This window comes from Salmo salar, chromosome ssa16, assembly GCF_905237065.1.
Source record: "Salmo salar chromosome ssa16, Ssal_v3.1, whole genome shotgun sequence".
In the NCBI taxonomy this organism is placed as follows: domain Eukaryota; kingdom Metazoa; phylum Chordata; class Actinopteri; order Salmoniformes; family Salmonidae; genus Salmo; species Salmo salar.
Window position 1 is genome coordinate 85692720 of NC_059457.1, and position 23051 is coordinate 85715770.

A 23051-nucleotide genomic window follows, 5' to 3' on the forward strand; every position below is an offset into this window, starting at 1 on the left:
GAACAGAGACAGGACAGAGCAGAACACCTTGTCAATGTGCTGGGAACAGAGACAGAGCAGAACACCTTGTCAATGTGCTGGGAACAGAGACAGAGCAGACAGAACACCTTGTCAATGTGCTGGGAACAGAGACAGGACAGAGCAGAACACCTTGTCAATGTGCTGGGAACAGAGACAGAGCAGAGCAGAGGACAGACCAGAGATAAAGCTAGATGGAACTGTTTCTATGCGACAGTCAGATTTCCAGAGGCTCTTAAATGCATTTAACATGCTGAAAAATAACCCTAGTAAAAAGATCCATCAGGGCAATTCCAAACTAAATCCCACTAAAAGTGTTGAAACATGCGGTAATCGTCTAATCAAAGTACCAATCAGACTGCTCCTACATGTTGTAGGTCGGCATCTGCCATAGGCACCTGACTAAAGAGACCTCAGCGGTAGAGAGAGAGATAGAGGGCACCTGACTAAAGAGACCTCAGCGGTAGAGAGAGAGATAGAGGGCACCTGACTAAAGAGACCTCAGCGGTAGAGAGAGAGATAGAGGGCACCTGACTAAAGAGACCTCAGCGGTAGAGAGAGAGATAGAGGGCACCTGACTAAAGAGACCTCAGCGGTAGAGAGAGAGATAGAGGGCACCTGACTAAAGAGACCTCAGCGGTAGAGAGAGAGATAGAGGGCACCTGACTAAAGAGACCTCAGCGGTAGAGAGAGAGATAGAGGGCACCTGACTAAAGAGACCTCAGCGGTAGAGAGAGAGATAGAGGGCACCTGACTAAAGAGACCTCAGCGGTAGAGAGAGAGATAGAGGGCACCTGACTAAAGAGACCTCAGCGGTAGAGAGAGAGATAGAGGGCACCTGACTAAAGAGACCTCAGCGGTAGAGAGAGAGATAGAGGGCACCTGACTAAAGAGACCTCAGCGGTAGAGAGAGAGATAGAGGGCACCTGACTAAAGAGACCTCAGCGGTAGAGAGAGAGATAGAGGGCACCTGACTAAAGAGACCTCAGCGGTAAGAGAGAGAGATAGAGGGCACCTGACTAAAGAGACCTCAGCGGTAGAGAGAGAGATAGAGGGCACCTGACTAAAGAGACCTCAGCGGTAGAGAGAGAGATAGAGGGCACCTGACTAAAGAGACCTCAGCGGTAGAGAGAGAGATAGAGGGCACCTGACTAAAGAGACCTCAGCGGTAGAGAGAGAGATAGAGGGCACCTGACTAAAGAGACCTCAGCGGTAGAGAGAGAGATAGAGGGTGGTGGGGTAGAGAGAGAGAGATAGAGGGTGGGGGGGACAGAGAGAGATAGAGGGTGGTGGGATAGAGAGAGAGATAGAGGGTGGGGGGGACAGAGAGAGATAGAGGGTGGGGGGGACAGAGAGAGAGATAGAGGGTGGGGGGACAGAGAGAGAGAGATAGAGGGTGGGGGGGACTGAGAGAGATAGAGGGTGGGGGGGACAGAGAGAGATAGAGGGTGGGGGGGACAGAGAGAGATAGAGGGTGGGGGGGACAGAGAGAGATAGAGGGTGGGGGGGACAGAGAGAGATAGAGGGTGGGGGGGACAGAGAGAGATAGAGGGTGGGGGGGACAGAGAGAGATAGAGGGTGGGGGGGACAGAGAGAGATAGAGGGTGGGGGGGACAGAGAGAGATAGAGGGTGGGGGGGACAGAGAGAGATAGAGGGTGGGGGGGACAGAGAGAGATAGAGGGTGGGGGGGACAGAGAGAGATAGAGGGTGGTGGGGTACAGAGAGAGATAGAGGGTGGGGGGGACAGAGAGAGAGATAGAGGGTGGGGGGGACAGAGAGAGATAGAGGGTGGGGGGGACAGAGAGAGATAGAGGGTGGTGGGGTAGAGAGAGAGATAGAGGGTGGTGGGGTAGAGAGAGAGATAGAGGGTGGTGGGGTAGAGAGAGAGATAGAGGGTGGTGGGGTAGAGAGAGAGATAGAGGGTGGTGGGGGAGAGAGAGAGATAGAGGGTGGGGGGGCAGAGAGAGAGAGATAGAGGGTGGGGGGGGACAGAGAGAGAGAGATAGAGGGTGGGGGGGACCGAGAGAGATAGATAGAGGGTGGGGGGGACCGAGAGAGATAGAGGGTGGGGGGGACAGAGAGAGATAGAGGGTGGGGGGGACAGAGAGAGATAGAGGGTGGGGGGGACAGAGAGAGATAGAGGGTGGGGGGGACAGAGAGAGAGATAGAGGGTGGTGGGGTAGAGAGAGAGATAGAGGGTGGGGGGGACAGAGAGAGAGAGATAGAGGGTGGTGGGGTAGAGAGAGAGATAGAGGGTGGGGGGGTAGAGAGAGAGATAGAGGGTGGTGGGGTAGAGCGAGAGAGATAGAGGGTGGGGGGGGACAGAGAGAGATAGAGGGTGGGGGGGACAGAGAGAGATAGAGGGTGGTGGGGCAGAGAGAGATAGAGGGTGGGGGATAGAGAGAGAGATAGAGGGTGGTGGGGTAGAGAGAGATAGAGGGTGGGGGAGACAGAGAACGGGAGGAATAGACAGAGTGTGTGCATGTGAAGACAAAGACAGAGGGTAGAAAGAGGTAAACATCTCGTCCTCCTACCTCCTCCCTGAGCTCGTACTGTTTGATGAGCTTCTTGAGTTTCTGGGCCAGCTCCATGTTCTCCTGGCGCAGCTTGGAGTTGTGGGTGTTGTGCTGCTCCATCTGTACCTCGATCTGGTTCAGCGTCATCTGGAAGTGAAGGGTGGCCTCCTTCCGACGCTCCTCATACTCTCTGGACCGTTGCGTGTTGTCATCCTGACATGAGGTACGCAAAACGTTCAATTCGCAAAAAAATGGTAACAGGGACAATTCTGTTTTCAATTCATGAATTCTATTGAAATGTAATTCATGAATAAAAAATATTTTCTATGAAGAGTTCACACTTCCGGAATTGACTGAATTTAAACCCAAATCGAACCCAACCCTGAAAGGTACTGGTACTCCCTGTATGTAGCTCCATTCTTGTGGATTCTATTATATCCTCGTGTTAGTTACCATTTTAGTTTTGCAACTCTGCATCGTTGGGAAAGGTCCGTAAGCAAGCATTTCACTGTAAAGTCTACACCAGTTGTATTCAGAGCATGTGATGTATAAAATGTGATTTGATACAAGCATAGAGATCCTATGATTCTATATGTAGTTCAATGAGTACACAGGCTTACAGTAGCCACTAACTGACTTGCTGTGTGACAGACTCTCCTCACTACCTACCTTGAGGGTCTTATTGTGTCTCTGCAGTTCCCTACAGAGGCTCTCCAGCTTGCTGCGTGCCAGGATGGCTTTGCTGTGTTCACTCTGCAGGTGGATCTTCTCTTTGACCATCTGGGACTGCTTCTTCTGCAGCACCTTCACCTGCTTCTGCATACTGCGGCTCTCCTCCAGCTGTCAATCAATCAATCAATCAATCAATCAAGCTGTCACAGGACACAAAGGCATAGTAGTACTCAAAACACCATTTGAACAGGGATGCAAATGAGACCTGGTTAGTGTTCATTAGGCATGAAATGGAAGAAAACTAACTGAATTGGTGTAATTAGAAATTCTCGTTTTGCTTTCCGTTGCAAAATAGTTTTGCTACGGTGTGCCCTAATAAATACAACCCGGGGCATACAAACTCAAAACAAACAGGGATGAACATGTTAGCTGATCAACTAGCAGTGGCCCACTGCAATTTATGAAATACTGTTAAGTCTTACATGAAAATAATCCCTTAAAGCAGCATAGACATGTGGAGGCTTCCAGCTCTTACCGAATCAGCATACTTCTTGCACAAAGCGGCCAGCTTCTCCTCTGGGGAGGCTAGTGTGGTCAGGGCTTGCATCAGTAGGAGAACCTCTTTTCCTGTTACAAAACAACACAAGTGAAGAGATCAGCCACTTGTCATGGTTGAAGAGGAAGGGACATTCTCAATAACTTGGCTAAAATCACCATGACAGCATGCAGTGGTTTCCATATATTACCTCACACGCTTTAGACAGGAAACGACAGTCTTGTGTTAACCTACCCAATCCCTTTTGGTCCTTGATCTTGCCACCACCACCGCCTGGGTCCAGCTCAGCATTGTTGGGGTCCAGGGGGCAGTCCTCTCTCCCTGGAGTCTCCCCTCTCACCTCCTCACTGCAGCAGCTACTGACCAGCTCAAACATCCCCAGGTGTTCCTGGCTACCTGGGCTGTCCAGCTCTGGAGGGGAGCTGCTACCAGATCCCCCCACTAGCCCCCGAGTCGCCACCTCCATTCCACAGAACCCTGTGGCCTCCATGATATTGGTCCCAAACTGGAAAAGAGGAAAAGTTAACTCGGTGAAATAGCTGTGGTCGTATCCACCTGACTATTTGAGTACACCTGACCATGTGAGTAAGCATTGATTCAATTCGTTAACAGAAGCGGTTCATGATCATTCACTGATCTTGTCAGTGGTGTGTAACGTATTTCAATAGCCTCAACAACACTTGTAAACATTGACAGTAATGAGACAGCAAGTTAGCAACCACATGCTGTCCTCCGTTTTAGTCTATGGTCTGGACTCTAGCAAGGCAAGACAGGTCCTCACCTTTAACTCTGATCTGACCAAGGGTCACTAAGTTCAGATCATTCTAATAACTAGGTAGCATTGGCAGTAACTATAGTTATTAATATATTAATGAAACACTGGACCACAGTTCCCTCAACAATCAAGAAGGGATGGAATCCTTTAAGAAGATAGGTCTAGCACGTGGTAATCCTCAACTAACAGCACCAACAGAAGGACTCGCCATATAAATCAGCACAGGAACTCCTCAATTCCCTTGATTTAGTTAACTATCTAGATAACCCGGACACCGAAGATAAAATAATTATCCGACTGACCACAAGTGAAGGATGTAGCTTAAACACCGCTGTTGCAGTTACACTCGTACGTTAGTTCAATCAATTTAGACACCCAAACAAGTAAACTTGCCACACAGTAGTGGCAATAAAACTAGCTACCTAACGTTGGCTAGTTTTGATATATTATTAGCAGGCACTAGCTAGCCAATGTGTTAGCTAATAACCTCCAAACAATTTCAAGTGACTTTAACTACCTAGATAATAGCTATACTGAAAGTAAAACATTGCGCCAAGTATCGGCTACGCTAAAGCTAATGGATGTAGCTAGCGAGCCACATATCTAAATAATATAGTTAGCATAGCTATAACGTTAGTCACAGTAACCTTTGGTATGCTAGGCTAGCTAGCGTTGACACGAGCTAGCTTTAGGTTAGCTTGTTAGCTGAGTACAAATCCAACGTTGACATTCAACTCTACAAAAATTGTGGACTAAAGTGTTACTATCAAGTATTGATTGATGTATGGATTATTGAACGTAGTATAGAAAGCAAATACCACCAAGCGATAATTAGCAAACTGTTTGGGTTTGGCAGGTGCGTGAGTCCACACTGTGCTAACTTATGCTATGCTAACAACCTGTCACTGGCAAACTATGCTATGGACTTCCTTAGTAAATAAAACGTGTTAACACTTGGCGTTCTCTTTTGTTTGACTGTAACATGTTACAATCATTTAGAAATACAGACATCATTTATGTAGGGTCAGTGAAACCCAGAAAAGGGCGTAAAAGTACCACACTGTACCTGTTTGTTTTTACTGTTTAAATCGACCCTGTCTCTGGCATCGGAGTGCGTCGCTATGATGTGACGCAATTTATAATGACGGGGAGGGGCTGCTTGACCCTATTGTCATGTTGCATAAACAAGACCAAAACAAAACCCTTCCCTATACAGCCCTTTAGATATTACAATCTGTCTGTATTTTTCCATCAAGGAAAGACATTTAGACAATGGGAAAGAAGTATATTTATTAGGGAAAAACTGAACAGGATTTGAGAAGCACAGAAACAAGTATTATTTGGATAGATGTACACATCCCAACTGTGAAGGAATTCCAGAAAAAGAAAAGAGCAGAAAAGAGAAAAAAATAACAATATGCAATATGTCAGTTGCCTCCTCGCCCATAAACATTCACAGCTAAAATGTCAGCCAGCCACTAAACTGTACGGACAGAACATGTATATTATACAGTATTTCAACACCTGACCACCTCCAGATCAGAATATACCCCATAGATGTACCCATTCTAGTGTGCTGAAACAAACAGTTTATGGTTTGTATGCAGCGGTTCCCTTCATTTCTATACCATTCTATTTCTATGGTCTAGACTAGACACTGTCATGGTTTCTGATCCTTCATGGTGCTCTCTCTCATATCAGAGATACTAGACTGAAGCAAGATGGGTCGGTCATCATTCTACTCGTCCGACTGAAGCATCTTCTCGATCTCTTTATCCCAGTTGTCATCTTTGTTGTCTGCCTCCGTCACTACCTCATACTCCTGTAACTCTGCCTGGAGTTCCTTCTCCCAGTCCGCTGTCTCCTCTGAACAAATAACAGCATTATGAGAACAATGCTACAGACTGAAGAGAAAAGAGCTAAACATGTCATTCACTCTCCTCTAATTCAACATCCAGCTCTACCACCTGAGCCATTATATTAAATCCAAGCCCTTTCCAGGTTCCAGTGAAATCAACCAATAGAACTCTGGAGTTCTTGCTGGTTGTTTGTTACTCTAGATATGATCTAATAGTTCTAGAACTGACCCTCTGGAGTTGCAGCGTCCTCCTTCTTGTCCAGCACCAGCTGTTCCATCTCCTTCCTCAGGTCTTCATGGTTGATGTTACAGGAGTCAAAGGCATCGCTCACAAACTCGGAGACCCCAGGGCTGGTGGAGATCTCATTCTCCTCTTCCTCCTGCTTTAACAACATTAAAAGAGAATCCAGACCATTTCATACATTTGACTTGATATTTACACAGTATTTTAGTGGTCTATATATAGACATGTACAGAATTATTCAAAGGGACTGACTTTTCTTCAGAAAAACAAAACATTGACTCACCTCTCCACTCTTGGGAATGTCACTAATGGATACTGGAGGTGTTTTTGGTCTGATGGTATTTTCTGCATGATAACAACAACATGAAACAGAAGTTAGGCTATAAACTGTTGCTTGACAGTAGTTCACCAATTGCTCTGCTTTGCCCATAACACCAATGCAATGTTTTTAGTTAAGGACTTGTCAGGATCACACAAACTGAATTCCGACCAACCATAGAACAGAATAGAGTACCTGTGAGGCTGACACCCTCCGGGCTGATGGTCTTCTGCTCCTCTCTGTTGTCTACAGCCTGCTGCTGTGCTGCCAGGGCAGTGAGCTGGGCCGACTGCTTTATCAGGGACACACGGTAGAAGTAGTTCCTCCAGAACACATCCTCCTTCACTCTAAACATACAGAGCATTGAATATATAAGTAACATACACATATACTTAAGCCTGATTGAGCGATAGCTCACCATTCTTTTTCATTTGAACGCAGCAATCTGGCTGGTTCTAAGAGGCTTATCAATGGACAGGACTGGCATCAACCAACATTAGCCAACAGGCCAACTTTATGCCTGCAATCTCCATCTGTAAATAACTCTGGGTTGAAGTGCAGTAATGGATTTGTAATGCATTAGATTTGTAATGGCTGTCTGCTGACTGTTTGGGGACCAGGTCGAAGCGCATCCTGTTCAGTAGCTCATCTTCCTGCAGCATCACCATGGCGATAGGATACATCTGCTCAGAGTCGAACTGGAACTGAACTCCAGCTGGTGGGTCTCTCAGGAAGTTCCTCCTGTCCTGGAATAACAGATCAATAAAGTTGTTGAATTTAAATCAAATTGAAAAGGTACAATCAACACAATGCACTCTGACAGTGATGAGATCCAATTGGATGGAATCAAATCACAAACTCTAAGTGCACTATGTGGACAGACAATGTTAGAAATGCTACTAACAGCAGACAAAGCCAGGATCTGTTGCTGAATGGTCTCCTCCTCACTGTAGCCAACCCATGGTGGTACAGCTGCGTCTGGAAGGGAACAAGAACAAACCACTTTAATTCCACCATGGATGGATGCATGTATGTATGTATGGATAATTATGATCATGTTTACTGGTATATCATCTGAAGATAGCTAAACAGACTGGCAACCAGACTGGCAACCAGACTAACATTCTACTCTGTCATTTATCACCAGTATCCCTGCACATTGATATGGTGCTGGTACTGGCCTGTAGAGTACATTCTCCCGTGGGTTTTATTTATTGTGTTACCTGACCTGACTTAGCATCTGTTCTGTTCTCTCTCTTTTTTTTTTAAGAATCTATTCTGGATTTGTCCATTTTCTATTTCTTTACCTTGATATTGAATAGGCATTGTTGAGAAAGAGCTTGACTGTTTACACCTGTTGTGTCCCGTGCTTATAGTTAACCAAAACGAATCATGAAAACTATTTAGTAAACTGAAATAAAATAATTAGCCAACCCGTTAGAAAAACTAAAGCTATAGTGAAATGATACTTTAAATGGCTGTAGCCATACTGAGTGGTAAGGCTAAAGCAAATTACTGTAGACGCAAGTCGAGGAGTGAAGTCGGGGTAGGTGCATCTGCGACAGCCAAAAGTCAGACACTAATGTGGTTTTCCAACAATAAGGCATGTCGGCGCTAGTCGGATAATTCCCCCCCAAAATGACTAACAAAAGTGATCCGCTCTAACGCGGCCACTGAAATGAGCACGACGCAAGACTGCTCTCACACCGTCTCCCAGAGTATCTGCGCTTCACACCGCTACAACACGGTAGCTACGGGACCAAAACAGCAGACTTTTAACCTCGTTTCAACTCTCCTGGTTGTTGCGGAAATTGACCCACTACTACTGTTTACTTTGTGCATCTACGTCAGGAGTGACAAACTCATTCCATGGAGGGCCTAGTGTCTGCAGGCTTTTAGTTTTTCCTTTCAATTAAGACCTAGACAACCAGGTGAGGGGAGTTTCTTACTAATTCAGTGACCATAATTCATCAATCAAGTACAAGAGAGGAGCGAAACCCCGCAGACACTCGGCCCTCCATGTGATGAGTTGGACACATATGATCTACGTCAGGCATTCCCAAACGGGCTACACCAAATAAAAACGTGGTTCACATTTGAAAAAAAACAACATTTTTTGTTGAATTGAACAGTGAATTGAACACATTTAAACAGTGAATTTATCTTTTCCAACGGGGCTATACATATGGGTGAAGTTTTTCTCGCCCGAGTAGCCTCGTTTCACTGCCCAAAATAAAATTAAACCATCTAGTGTTCAGCAAAATAACAACAATGTCAAATAATTAACATCCTATCACATTAACCGTTACTCTCTCGTAGGAATTCCACTAACCTCCGTATGTAGCTGCTGCTCATTCCGTTTGCTCGAAAATTGATAAATGGTTAAAAAAGGTAATGCCCGCGTCCATAGACACACTACCAGCAGTACTACACAAGTTGTTCTGCTTCCACGAGCACATCCAATGCTAGCATCAGTAATTCTACATGTTGTTAGACCAGCTGGCATGGACACTGACAGTTGTGAATCTGATGCAGCTGAAGAGCTACTTGGCCCCTTACCCGGGAAAGCACCGAACAGACAGGGTCGTTGGACCATCGAAGAGACGCAAATATGATAATAACTACATTGATTTGGGGTTCACTTATATTGGGAGCAGTGCCTTTCCTCAGCCACAGTGTGTTATATGTGCAAAAGTACTATCTCACAACTCAATGAAACCTTCACTCTTGCGCAGACATTTAGAAACAAAACATGCCAATTTGAAAAATAAGCCGCGGGTGTTTTTTTGAGCGAGAATTAAGACGACTTGTGAGTAGTAAGACATGTATAAAAGCAACAGATATCATTAATAAGAAGGGGCTAGAAGCGTCTTATATGGTGAGCTACCGAGTGGCTAGGACAGGCAAGGACAGGCGTACTATTGTGGAGGACTTAATTCTTCCTGCTGCTGGGGGAAAAGGCCAAAAAAAACTATACAGACAATGTCTTCATCAAACAACACTGTTTCACGCATCAGTGCCATGGCAGGAGATGTTTTGAAACAATTACTGCTTTGCATACAAGCCAGTGAATTCTATGCACTACAGCAGGATGAGTCAACAGACGTGGCGGCCTGGCACAGCTCCTGGTATATGTCTGTTACGTTTATGGGGGGTCAATTAAGGAAGACATCCTCTTCTGCAAACCACTGGAAACCAGGACAACAGGAGAGGATATTTGTAAAGTACTGCATAGCTTTGTGACATCAAATGGACTTTGGTGGTCAAGATGTGTTGGTATCTGTACTGATGGCGCAAAAGCCATGACAGGGAGACATAGTTGAGTGGTAACGCACGTGCAAGCAGTTACTCCCGACACCACTTGGGTACACTGCAGCATCCACCAAGAGGCTCTTTCTGCCAAGGGAATGCCTGACAGCTTGAAAGATGTTTTGGACACTACAGTGAAAATGGTTAACTTTGTTAAAGCAAGGCCCCTGAACTCTCGTGTATTTTCTGCAATATGCAATGATATGGGCAGCGCTTTTCAGACCATGCAACGCTTTTACAACATACAGAAGTGCGCTAGTTATCAAGGGGCAAAGTATTGACACATTTTTTTAATTGAGAGACGAGCTTAGAGTTTTCTTTACTGACCATCATTTTCACTTGTCTGACCGCTTGCATGATGACGAGTTTCTCACACGACTGGCCTATCTGGGTGATGTTTTTTCTCACCTGAATTATCTGAATCTAGGATTACAGGGAACTCTCTGCAACTATATTCAATGTGCGGGACAAAATTGAGGCTATGATTAAGAAGTTGGAGCTCTTCTCTGTGTGCATTAACAAGGACAACACACAGGTCTTTCCATCATTGTATGATTTGTTTGTGTGCAAATGAACTCAAGCTTACGGGACAATGTAAAATGTCATATAGCGAAGCACCTGAGTGAGCTGGGTGCGCAATTACACAGGTACTTTCCCAAAACAGATGACACAAACAACTGGATTCGTTATCCCTTTCATGTCCTGCCTCCAGTCCACTTACCCATATCTGAACAAGAGCCTCATCGAAATTGTAACAAGCGGTTCTGTGAAAATGTAATTTAATCAGAAGCCACTGCCAGATTTCTGGATTGGGCTGCGCTCAGAGTATCCTGCCTTGGCAAATTGTGCTGTTATGCCCTTTGCAACCACGTACCTATGTGAGAGTGGATTCTTGGCCCTCACTAGCATGAAAACTAAATACTGGCACAGACTGTGTTGAAAATGGTTAAAAACTAAGGCTCTCTCCAATACAACCCAACATTGCAGAGTTATGTGCATCCTTTAAAGCACACCCTTCTCATTAACCTGTGGTGAGTTACTCACAATTTCGATGAACAAATAAGGTTTTATATGTAAGATGGTTAAATAAAGAGCAAAATTATTGATTATTATTATTATATTATTATTTGTGCCCTGGTCCTATAAGAGCTCTTTGTCACTTCCCACGAGTCGGGTTGTGACAAAAACTCACTCACACCCATTCTTATGTTTAATAAATGTATCATATAGTGTGTGTGTAGCAGGCTTACAATGATGGCAAAAAACAATATTTGAGAGTTCACTGACCCTGGTGCTAGAGGGGGTACGCAGCTGGAGGTTGAATGTTTGAAGGGGTACGGGACTATAAAAAGTTTGGGAACCACTGATCTACGTCATCTCGCTGAGTCTTCCTTTAAACCTATTACTGCCCCCCCAGTGGCAGGAAGTGACATCCTCAAAAATCAAAACAACTATACAACACATAAAAAGGCTACTAGCCTCCCATGCATTGGCTACTGTCTGTCCCTAACACTAAAACTAAATAATATGAAAACATAAAACATGAACCAAATAAAAACGTAACAAGTGGATCTGAAAACTTAAACTAAACCGAATGTCAAATAAAAATCTGAAAATGAATAGAAATAGAAACTAATATAAAAACACTAAACAATAATAACCTTGCTGTGCACGTGACAAATGTTGATTTGAGGACACAGAGTACAAGGAGTGGAAGGTAAGCTAATCTCTAGTGGGTATGATGTTATGTCTCCACACTGACCTGATTTCTTAGCTTTCTTTTCTTGGACAAATTTGTCCTGTTCTTTTTTGAAGTCCCCCAAAATAGTCTGGAAAACAGAAACACAGGCATGTGATGTTACAAGAGAAACCTCAAAGCTTCAAGAAATCAGAGGTTTTGAGCTAACACCAGAGAGGGTGTTATATAGCAACCTACACTAAAACATCCTCCTTGTCAAACAGAATTCAGGAAAGTGGAGCATGCCATGCACCTTGTCAAAAATTCCATCTATGTTCCCTTCTTCCACACTCTTCTTGATGGTGTGTGCTGTCTCTGCCACAGAGTTGGAGATCTTCTTGGTGGCATTGCTGGCAAAGTTGAATATTAAGCCTGTATATGTAACAGGGATATAAAATCTGGATCACTTTCTCAGCTTCAGATGGCATTGTTTGCCTGCCAAAACTTGAATGACAATGTATTGTTGTCTCTTAGGCCTACATAATCATTATTAGTCTGTTAATCACTTTTCACAAGAATATAAATGAAAACCATCTATAATCTTCCTTACCACCGAATCCTTTAGCTTGCTGAGAGATGAGTTGGACGGTGTCTCCCTCCTCCTGCCCCAGTTCTTCTGTTGCTGGAGGTTCGTGTTGTTTGTTTACTTCATTTTGGTCTTGAACAATTTTCTCCTCCACAGCAACGTCAGCCACTTCGCTCTCCTCTGTCGTCGAGGTGTTCTCTATACCCAGCCACGTTCCCCATCCTTTGAACATTTTCGCCGATGTCTTTCGGGTGTAGCTATGATAGAAAATCGATTGTAAACTAAGTGCTTAGAATTGTACCTTCATGGTTCTGTGTTTACGTCACCAGGAAGCAGTGCTATTCTTGTTCTTTTTTTCACAATAAATACAAAACGAGCGCATTACTGCCGCCTGCTGTTACATCTGGGAAATGTTAGTGATGTTGTTACAAAACGAGAGATGCTATCAGATCTAATGTGGGATTCGAACAACAGTGTGTTATTTAAGAAGAAACAAAATTGACCGCTTTGCCAGAGAACTATCCAAGCTGTCCCACTTTTTTATTTTGTTGTATTTTATTCACTACTTCTCATTCCACACCAACAGGTGACAGTGATGTCCCTTTTTATTGGTTAGTTAGACAGTGATACGAAACAAATGAGGAAGTATTGGTGCTTTCAACAAAACTGGGAACTCAGAAAAAACGATGTCAAATCATGAAGTCAGTGATCTTTAGGTCGGGGCTTGATTTGTTCTGGAGCTCGCGGTTGTCTTGAACCAGAGATATTAAAGAAAGGAGGAGATAGGAATTCCATTGGTCAATGAATAGACTGTCAACCAATCGCGGTCAAGTTGTCATTCTGCGTCACACGGTTGCTGGGCTAATCGTCAGGGTATTAGTCGAGAAACGTACCTATTTTCCTCAAAAGTACGTAATATCATGATTCCAAAGCTATATGATTTTACAGAGAACAAGTTAATTATCTCACGTCTTGGAAAATAGTTGCGTGTTGTACTTCTTTTTGACGAAATTCCTGCTAATGTTGGGTTTTTGAGCTAGCGCCCAATTAACTCCCATTCACTCTTTGAAGGAGAACTCTCCTTGTCCCATAATGCACCACGCGGCACATTGACGACGCATGGGCAAAGAAACACATTGGGCGTTCATACGGTTTTCCATCTCCTCAAAAGTGTCTCTGCTTGAACGCTCCGGAAGTCGGAGATTTCCGAGGTCCGAGCGGCTCAATAAAATCGTCTTTATAATTAAACCAATATAGACCACAGCCTGTCGTTTCAAACGGGAACAAATGACTCTAGTGGGCAGAACAAGCAAGGTGGTAGGCAGAGCCAAGCACGAGATAGAGACATTCTATTATTACCATTAAGGAACGCCTACTCTGTCAAGTGCACTTCTGCAATAACTCAATTCGCCTTCGCACTCCTTCTAAACAACGCGATTTTAAAAACTTTGGCAAAGGGTAAAGTCTACTAAACTTAGTCCACTCTGTTCGTAACAGATTCTAGTTTTGGGAACAGAAAACTGTATTGAGATCAAATGTTTAGTCGATGAGAAAATGTGCAGAATCTCGGCCAAAATCCATCGAGTACCATCTTCTCCCACTGCTGGCCACTGGGCTTCCTCTCACTACCAAATTGGTAGTGAGAGGAAACGCCAAGCGGATGCTTCACATTTATACATCCGGAGGAATATTTGTCTCATTGTTCTGTGGCTCAATGGTTCCCAGTTCCCAGTTGTTTCGAACGCGGCATGTCTCAAGTGTGTGTTTAAGATCCAACCGGCGATGTCACGCATCTAAATTTACATTTGTGTAAACGGTGTAACAACAGTGTGGGGTAAGATCCTAAGTGAATACACACATTAATAAATAGATTATTTGACAAGCAGTGTACTGTTTAGAACGATGTAAAATGAGCTAGCTACTGTACTTGGTGTGTAATAGATTGACTGTTAGCTAGCCAGTTCCTAGCTAGTCAGCAGTCAGTCCAAAGAACACTCTTAGTCATTCAGTAGCTAGATAGATAGATACTGCTTGGTCACTAGCCTTTTTCACTTCCTGTTCAGTGTCTGTCTGCCTGCCCCCTCCCCAGTGGTGGAAAAAGTACTCAATTGTCATACTTTAGTAAAAGTAAAGATACCTTAATAGAAAATTACTCAATTAAAAGTGAAAGTCACCCAGTAAAATACCACTTGAGTAAAGGTCTAAAACTATTTGGTTTAAAATATACTTAAGTATCAAAAGTAAATGGAATTTCTAAAATATCCTTAACTATTAAAAGTATAAATCATTTCAAATTCCTTATTCCTTATAACCGAAAGGTTGGAAGATCGAATCCCCGAGCTGACAAGGTAAAAATCTGTCGTTCTGCCCCTGAACAAGGCAGTTAACCCACTGTTCCTAGGCCGTCATTGAAAATAAGAATTTGTTCTTAACTGACTTGCCTAGTTAAATAAAGGTTAAAAAAAAATACTAAGCAAAGCAGACAACACCGTTAAAAATATATATATATTATTTAGTGAGTCCACCAGATCAGAGGCAGTAGGAATGACCAGGGATGTTCTCTTGATAAGTGTGTGAATTGGACCATTTCCTGTCAAAATGTAACGAGTACTTTTGGGTGTCAGGCAAAATGTATGGAGTAAAAAGTACATTATTTTCTTTAGGAATGTGGTGAAGTAAATGTAAATGTTGCCAAAATTATAAATAGTAAAGTAAAGTACAGATACCCCAAAAAATGACTTAAGTAGTACTTTAAAGTGTTTTACTAAAGTACTTTACACCACTGCCTCTCCCTGTCTCTCCTAGCTCTGTCTCTCCCCCTCTCACCCCTCTCTCCCCCTCTCACCCCTCTCTCTCTCTGTGTCTGGCTGCCTCTCCCTGTCTCTCCTAGCTCTGTCTCTCCCCCTCTCACCCCTCTCTCTCTCTCTCTCTCTCTCTCTCTCTCTCTCTGTGTCTGGCTGCCTCTCCCTGTCTCTCCTAGCTCTGTCTCTCCCCCTCTCACCCCTCTCTCTCTCTCTCTCTCTCTCTCTCTCTCTCTCTCTCTCTCTGTGTCTGGCTGCCTCTCCCTGTCTCTCCTAGCTCTGTCTCTCCCCCTCTCACCCTTCTCTCTCTCTCTCTCTGTGTCTGGCTGCCTGTCCCTGTCTCTCCTAGCTCTGTCTCTCCCCCTCTCACCCCTCTCTCTCTCTCTCTCTCTCTCTCTCTCTCTCACTCTCTCCCTCTCTGTCCCCCTCCCTCTCCTTCTCTCATCCTCTCTCTCTCTCTCACTCTCTCCCTCTCTATCCCCCTCCCTCTCCTTCTCTCATCCTCTCTCTCTCTCTCTCTCTCTCTCTCTCTCTCTCTCTCTCTCTCTCTCTCTCTCCCTCTCTATCCCCTCTCTCCTCTCTCTCTCTCTCTCTCTCTCTCTCTCTCTCTCTCTCTCTCTCTCTCTCTCTCTCTCTCTCTCTCTCTCTGTGTCTGGCTGCCTGTCCCTGTCTCTCCTAGCTCTGTCTCTCCCCCTCTCACCCCTCTCTCTCTCTCTCTCTCTCTCTCTCTCTCTCACTCTCTCCCTCTCTATCCCCCTCCCTCTCCTTCTCTCATCCTCTCTCTCTCTCTCTCTCTCTCTCTCTCTCTCTCTCTCTCCTCTCTCTCTCTCTCTCTCTCTCTCTCTCTCTCTCTCTGTCTCTCTCTCTCTCTCTCTCTCTCTCTCTCTCTCTCTCTCTCTCTCTCTCTCTCTCTCTGCTCGCTCTCTCTCTCTCTCTCTCTCTCCTCTCTCTCTCTCTCTCTCTCTCTCTCTCTCTCTCTCTCTCTCTCTCTCTCTCTCTCTCCCTCTCTCTCTCTCTCTCTGTGTCTGGCTGCCTGTCCGTGTCTCTCCTAGCTCTCTCTCTCTCCCCCTCTCACCCCTCTCTCGTCTCTCTCTCTCTCTCTCTCTCTCTCTCTCTCTCTCTCTCTGTGTCTGGCTGCCTGTCCATGACTCTTCTAACAAACCTATTCCAACACTGTTTTGCAGCAGAGGAGAATCATCATGAAGACTCTGCTGGTGTTTGACTTCGACCACACCTTGGTGGATGACAACAGTGACACCTGGGTCATTCAGTGTATCCCGGACCAATGCCTGCCAGACCTGGTCAAGAACTCCTACCAGAAGGGACGCTGGACAGAGTACATGGGCAGAGTCATGTCCTATATAGGAGATCAGGACATCAGCCCAGATACAATCCGAAGTGTGATGGAGACAATACCGTTTACAGATGGAATGATTGAACTGTTGACGTTCATTGTGAGTAACAAGAACGACATTGACTGCATCATTATCTCAGATTCAAACACAGTGTTCATCGACTGGATACTGCAAGTGGCTGGGGTTCAAGCCGCGGTTGACCAAGTCTTCACCAACCCGGCTACGTTTGACAAGCGTGGATACATGGAGATAGAATGCTACCATTCTCACCAGTGTAGCCAGTGCCCTGTCAATCTGTGTAAGAGGAAAGTGCTGGCTGATTTCCTAGCAGGGCAGTTGAAGGGAGGGGTAGACTATCAGAGAACTTTCTATGTAGGGGACGGAGGGAACGACCTTTGCCCTTCCAACAGTCTAAGGGAAGGAGATGTGGTGTTTCCTAGAAAGGGTTACACCTTGGAGAGGCTGCTCTCTAAGCAGAGTGCACAACAAGGAGAGGGTTCATCGAACCCAAGAGTCATAGGATGGACAAGCGGAAGAGAGATCCTGATGGAACTGAAAGCATGTGTTCCTCTGTAGGGATAGGGTACAGCTCTGTCTCATACTAAAATAAGTGTACTTGCAATGATAAAAACTGTACCAAATGCTTGGGAGGGAAGGATTGTGATTGTGTCTTTGTCCTGGTTTGAAACGTTTTTGAAGATCATATTTTAAATCTGTGGGATTGTATCACATCACTCTCTCAGGTTCAGATGCAAATGAATGTACATCTTTGTGCTTGTTTTTGTCTTTAGCAAATGTAGAGAGATACAGAACCCACTAGACAGAAAAGGAAAAAACCAATCACACCTGTAAATTACATGTTATAACTGTTTAGAATGAAATATATATTCTAGGATGTACAGTCAATAAAATACATTGGCATCACTTTTTACTAGGGCACTATCTATGTGAAAAATGTATTACCAGTCCAGTGTATTAACAGTCCAGTGTATTACCAGTGCAATTATTTGTTGTCTCTACTAGGCTCTATTCTGAGTGTTATTATATAAATTGACGGTTTCTGCTTCAGCGGTGCGGTTTCGTAGACCGTGACACCGTCTCCCTGCCTCCCAAGATACCCCTCTGTCTGTCCCTTGTTTTGTCAAGACGCTGATAGTAGGACGAGGCGCGGTGAATGTGATTGGTCGAATGCTGCTATTTGCGGCTGGTAAGATTTTCTGCGGCGGAGACGCTGTGTCACATCAGCTGAGCGCCTGCCGCGTCAACCTAAATAGATAACGAAACCAAATAGCGGAATGTCCGTTTTTTTCTAAAGGACTGTCCGGGGTTTATTAGATTGGTTGGTTTACAAGGGAATTGCGTATAAATAAGGATCTACAACAGATGGCGTGTGATGCCTTTTGACTCGCTCCAAACACAGAATGCTTTAACAACAGGATAGTAAACCATGTCGAGCAGGTATATGTGTGGCTATTGTTCAGTGAGCTGTGTTAAGGATCTTCACTCGGGACTATTTAGATTGAATGGTATTCTGTCAAGTGTATGTAGGCCTATGTGAATGCATTGCATTGTGTTTAAATAAGACTAATAGATGACATGATCAGATACTCCCTGGATCCATTGTAAATCCATGTATGTTTACTATCTGTGCTCAGTTAATGTTTTTTGCAAGGTGTTGCTGCTTACAGTATTGCACAATGTTCATTATGCAATGTTTTATGTTTTAGCAATAAACCCAATTTGATTCTATCAAGCTTCATTCATTTAAATGTCATGTTGAAACTAATTCCCATTGCGGTTTCCATTCTACAGACCATAGCGTGTCTTAACGTCAGTATAACCAGATGTGTAAAGGGACAGGGAAGTCCAACGTCATATGTCCTGTATTACTAATGTATAATGCATGGATGTGCCAAGTCAATGGCATACATTTTTAAAGGGTACATTAAGATATTTAATGTCTCGTGTTTCAGGAACACAATGTCATCTAAGGGACAGGAGTCGCCGGAGTCCTTCTACACCTATGATTTCTGTGACCTAACCCATCCCACGGAGGTTCTAGAAGCCCTCAGAGAATACTACACAGAAGGCTTGTTCACTGACATAGCTCTACAGTGCTCTACAGGGGAGGTCTTCCACTGCCATAAAGTGGCTCTATGCTCCCGTAGTTCCTACTTCAGAGCCATGTTCACAGCAGATATGAGAGAGAGGTCCCACAGTGTCATCAGACTACCTGGGGTAGATGTGGAGGTGCTGACGACTCTGGTGGACTATGTATACACCTCCAAGGTAGGCTACACCTCTGAGACCATTTATGAGTGACTGTGTCCATTATATGAATGTAGTAGTGTAATATTAAACATTTGTATGTCTTTTTTTAAATTTATATTTAACCTTTATTTATCTAGGCAAGTCAGTTAAGAACAAATTCTTATTTATAATGACAGCCTACCAAAAGGCAAAATCATCTATGATTGCTTATGGTGTCTCAAAACTCATTTAGTTATCTTCAATGTTGTTTTTACTTTGTAGCATGTTTTGTAGCATGCTTTAATATTGAGATGTTCACATATAACTTTTTACTGCAGTGGGCTAAACCAGGGGCATACAGAGTGTTTCTTGGTAGTCTTAAACAAATCTACTTTGTATCAAAAGTATCCACCTCACACACATGGTTATGGGTTTAACATAAGAAGACACCTGTACCAAGTCAGATATAGAGTTGAAATGTATTACATTTTGATTTTGCATCCCAATATTATACTTTATATACATTACAGAAGACTGAAATTTAACAAAACTGTTTGACATAGAAACACGAGATTTTCGTCTGTTAAAAAAAAGGAATAATCTTTATCAATGATGAAATGATGAAACATATGAATAACATTCCACCCACGAGGCCAAAGAGGACACGTTTGGTCATTGACTGCAGCAAAGGGCTACATAATACCCTAGATGATCAAAAGTATGTGGACACCCGCTCATCCAACATCTCATGGAGTTGGTCCCCCCTTTGCATTAGTGAGGTTGGGCACGGATGTTGGGCGGTTAGGCCTGGTTCGCAGTCGGCGTTCCAATTCATCCCAAAGGTGTTCGATGGGGTTGAGGTCAGGGCTCTGTGCAGGCCAGTCAAGTTTTTCCACATTTACCTCGACAAACCATTTCTGTATGGACCTTGCTTTGTGCATGGGGGCATTGTCATAATGAAACAGAAAAGGGCCTTCCCCAAAACTGTTGCCAAAAAACTTGGTAGCACATAATCATCTAGAATGTCATTGTATGCTGTAGCGTTAAGATTTCCCGTCACTGGAACTAAGGTGCCTAGCCCGAACCATGAAAAACAGCCCCAGACCATTATTCCTGCTCCACCAAACAGCTGGCACTGTGCATTGGGGCAGTTGGCGTTCTCTTGGCATCCGCCAAACCCAGATTCGTCCATTGGACTGCCAGGTGGTGAAGTGTGATTCATCACTCCAGAAAACGCGTTTCCAATGATCCAGAGTCCAATGGTGGCGAGCTTTACGCCACTCTAGCCGACGCTTGGCCTTGCGCATGGGGATCTTAGGCTTGTGTACGGCTGCTCGACCATGGAAACCCATTTCATGAAGCTCCTGACGAACAGTTCTTCTGCTGACGTTGCTTTCAGAGCCAGTTTCAGAGGCAGAGTGTTGCAACCGAGGACAGACAATCTTTACGATGTTCAGGACTCGCCGGTCCCATTCTGTGAGCTTGTATGGCCTACCACTTCCCGGCTGAGCCGTTGTTGCTCCTAGACGTTTACACTTCATAATAACAGCACTTACAGTTGACCGGGGAAGAAATTTGACAAACTGACTTGTTGGAAAGGTGGCATCCTATGACGGTGCCATGTTGAAAGTCACTGAGCACTTCAGTAAGGCCATTCTACTGCCAATGATTGTCCATGGAGATTGCATGGCGGTGTGCTCGATTTTCTACACCCGTCAGCAACGGTTGTGGCTGAAATAGCCGAATCCACTAATTTGAAGGGGTGTTCACATACTTTCTATGTACAGTTGAAGTCAGAAATTTACATACACCTTAGCCAAATACATTTAAACTCAGTTGTTCACAATTCCTGACATTTGATCCTTGTAAAAATGCCCTGTCTTAGGTCAGTTAGGATCACCACTTTATTTTAAGAATGTGAAATGTCAGAATAATAGTAGAGAGAATGATTTATTTCAGCTTTTATTTCTTTCATCACATTCCCAGTGGGTCAGAAGTTTACATACACTCAATTAGTATTTGGTAGCATTGCCTTTAAATTGTTTAACTTGGGTCAAACGTTTCGGGTAGCCTTCCACAAACTTCCCACAATAAGTTGGGTGAATTATGGCCCATTCCTCCTGACAGAGCTGGTGTAACTGAGTCAGGTTTGTAGGCCTCCTTGCTTGCACACACTTTTTCAGTTCTGCCCACAAATTTTCTATAGAATTGAGGTCAGGGCTTTGTGATGGCCACTCCAATACCTTGACTTTGTTGTCCTTAAGCCATTTTGCCACAACTTTGGAAGTATGCTTTGTGTCATTGTCCATTTGGAAGACCCATTTGCGACCAAACTTTAACTTCCTGACTGAGGTCTTGAGATGTTGCTTCAATATATTCACATAATTTTGCAAGCTTCCCCCTTTTTCCTCCAAACATAACGAAGGTCATTATGGCCAAACAGTTCTATTTTTGTTTGCTCAGACCAGAGGACATTTCTCCAAAAAGTACGATCTTTGTCCCCATGTGCAGTTAGTAGTCTGGCTTTTTTTATGGCGGTTTTGGAGCAATGGCTTCTTCTTTGCTGAGCGGCCTTTCAGGTTATGTCAATATAGGCCTCGTTTTACTGTGGATATCGATACTTTTGCACCTGTTTCCTCCAGCATCTTTACAAGGTCCTTTGCTGTTGTTCTGGGATTGATTTGCACTTTTCACACCAAAGTACGTTCATCTCAAGAAGACAGAACGCGTCACCTTCCTGAGCGATATGACGGCTGCGTGGTCCTATGGTGTTTATACTTGCGTACTATTGTTTGTACAGATGAACGTGGTACCTTCAGGCGTTTGGAAATTGCTCCCAAAGATGAACCAGACATGTGGAGGTCTCCAATGTTTTTCTGAGGTCTTGGCTGATTTATTTTGATTTTCCCATGATGTCAAGCAAAGAGGCACTGAGTTTGAAGGTAGGCCTTGAAATACATCCACAGGTACAACTCCAATTGACTCAAATTATGTCAATTAGCCTATCAGAACCTTCTAAAGCCATGACATAATTTTATGGCATTTTCCAAGCTGTTCAAAGGCACAGTCAACATAGTGTATGTACACTTCTGACCCACTGGAATTGTGATACAGTGAATTATAAGTGAAAAAGTCTGTTTGTAAACAATTGTTGGAAAATGACTTGTGTCATGCACAAAGTAGATGTCGTAACCGACTTGCCAAAACTATAGTTTGTTAACAAGAAATTTGTGGAGTGGTTGAAAAACGAGTTTTAACGACTCCAACCTCAGTGTATGTAAACTTCTGACTTCAACTGTATAGTGTATGTTATTTCCTGTGTCCCAAATGGCAACCAATTCCCATACAGTGCAATATGGGCCCTACTGGCGCTGGTCAAAAGTAGTGCAGAATAGGGTGCTTTTTGGGACGCAACTCTAAACTCTCTCCCTCCCAGGTCTCCATTACCCAGTGGAATGTAGAGTCTCTGCTGGAGGCTGCAGATCTGCTGCAGTTCGGAGCCGTGAAAACGGCCTGTGAGAACTTCCTGATTCGTTTCCTCGACGTCGACAACTGTCTGGGCATGCTCAGTTTTTCCCAGCTCCATGTGTGTCTGTCCCTGGAGAAGGAGGCACGCAGGGTGCTGCTCTGCCGCTTCCACGAGGTATAGGTTTAGGTTTAGGTTTTGGATTATACCTACATCGTGGTACATATACAGAAACACACAACAAATATGATGTAATTCAATATATATATAAAAACTCAGCAGATATGTATTCTACTAAATCAATAGATGGGTTTATTAAATGTCTTTAGTGATTTGAGAGTGTCGTTTTCTCAGGTGGTGAGAGAGGAGGAGTTCCAGGAGCTGGAGGTGGAGAAGGTGAGGAGCCTCCTGCAGGAGGAGAACCTGGCGGAGGTGTTGAAAGAGGCGGTGCTGGTGGAGGGGGTGGTGAGGTGGCTGGCCCACGATACTCTTGCCCGCAGGGGACACTTCCAGGAGCTTCTTCACTCCGCCCACTTAGACCTGAAGGAAGAGTACCTCAGGACTGGCTTGGAGCTTCATAGAGAGTGTCTGGAGACTGCCGCTGAAGACATCCACTCTCTATTTGTCCAGGCTCTGAAGACTGCTTT

The 23051-nt window shown here is 44.3% G+C and overlaps 4 protein-coding genes across 7 annotated transcripts in view; 2 read left to right on the plus strand and 2 right to left on the minus strand.

Moving 5' to 3' along the window:
* The window catches only part of LOC106574797 (gamma-taxilin), an 18286-nt gene extending 14024 nt beyond the window's left edge, over positions 1-4262 (minus strand). Inside the window, exons 1-4 of the mRNA XM_045698335.1 lie at positions 3998-4262; positions 3743-3834; positions 3205-3375; positions 2554-2748 (exon numbers count right to left, since the gene is read on the minus strand). Of these exons, the coding sequence (XP_045554291.1) occupies positions 2554-2748; positions 3205-3375; positions 3743-3834; positions 3998-4253 (714 nt within the window). The 5' untranslated portion in view covers positions 4254-4262. The remainder of the gene's footprint in view (positions 1-2553; positions 2749-3204; positions 3376-3742; positions 3835-3997) is intronic.
* Positions 4069-18437, plus strand: LOC106574863 (pyridoxal phosphate phosphatase PHOSPHO2). Of its 3 annotated transcripts, none has more exons than XM_045698343.1 (2): positions 4069-4344; positions 16518-18437. In XM_045698343.1, the coding sequence occupies exon 2, from the start codon at positions 16533-16535 to the stop codon at positions 17262-17264; it is 732 nt and encodes a 243-aa protein (XP_045554299.1). In that variant the 5' UTR covers positions 4069-4344; positions 16518-16532; the 3' UTR covers positions 17265-18437. The 3 variants fall into 3 exon arrangements, with proteins under 3 accessions (XP_045554299.1, XP_014006456.1, XP_014006457.1); XM_014150981.2 differs by lacking the exon at positions 4069-4344 and adding an exon at positions 14123-14366; XM_014150982.2 differs by lacking the exon at positions 4069-4344 and adding an exon at positions 14169-14366 and having other exon boundaries at positions 16521-18437.
* Positions 5814-12894, minus strand: LOC106574862 (synapse-associated protein 1). Of its 2 annotated transcripts, none has more exons than XM_014150980.2 (9): positions 12557-12894; positions 12260-12378; positions 12031-12097; positions 7864-7937; positions 7566-7705; positions 7155-7306; positions 6924-6985; positions 6626-6776; positions 5814-6404 (listed from the first exon to the last, which is right to left on the minus strand). In XM_014150980.2, the coding sequence occupies exons 1-9, from the start codon at positions 12762-12764 to the stop codon at positions 6277-6279; spliced, it is 1101 nt and encodes a 366-aa protein (XP_014006455.1). In that variant the 5' UTR covers positions 12765-12894; the 3' UTR covers positions 5814-6276. The 2 variants fall into 2 exon arrangements, with proteins under 2 accessions (XP_014006455.1, XP_014006454.1); XM_014150979.2 differs by having other exon boundaries at positions 6626-6779; positions 12557-12890.
* LOC106574861 (kelch-like protein 23) overlaps positions 17894-23051 on the plus strand; it is a 7428-nt gene continuing 2270 nt past the window's right edge. The window contains exons 1-4 of the mRNA XM_014150978.2: positions 17894-18146; positions 18662-18977; positions 22375-22581; positions 22759-23051. The exon at positions 22759-23051 is cut by the window's right edge and continues 449 nt beyond it. Coding sequence (XP_014006453.2) covers positions 18136-18146; positions 18662-18977; positions 22375-22581; positions 22759-23051 — 827 coding nt within the window. The 5' untranslated portion in view covers positions 17894-18135. The remainder of the gene's footprint in view (positions 18147-18661; positions 18978-22374; positions 22582-22758) is intronic.

Bases quoted from the DNA above. Each gene is read 5' to 3' on its own strand.
- LOC106574862 (XM_014150979.2), bottom strand. From the start codon at position 12,764: ATGTTCAAAGGATGGGGAACGTGGCTGGGTATAGAGAACACCTCGACG. The intron at 7,706-7,863 runs GTTAGTAGCATT...CTGTTATTCCAG, and splicing joins AGATCCTGGCTTTGTCTGCT to GACAGGAGGAACTTCCTGAG. The intron at 6,986-7,154 runs GTACTCTATTCT...GTTATCATGCAG, and splicing joins GGAGGGTGTCAGCCTCACAG to AAAATACCATCAGACCAAAA.
- LOC106574863 (XM_045698343.1), top strand. From the start codon at position 16,533: ATGAAGACTCTGCTGGTGTTTGACTTCGACCACACCTTGGTGGATGAC.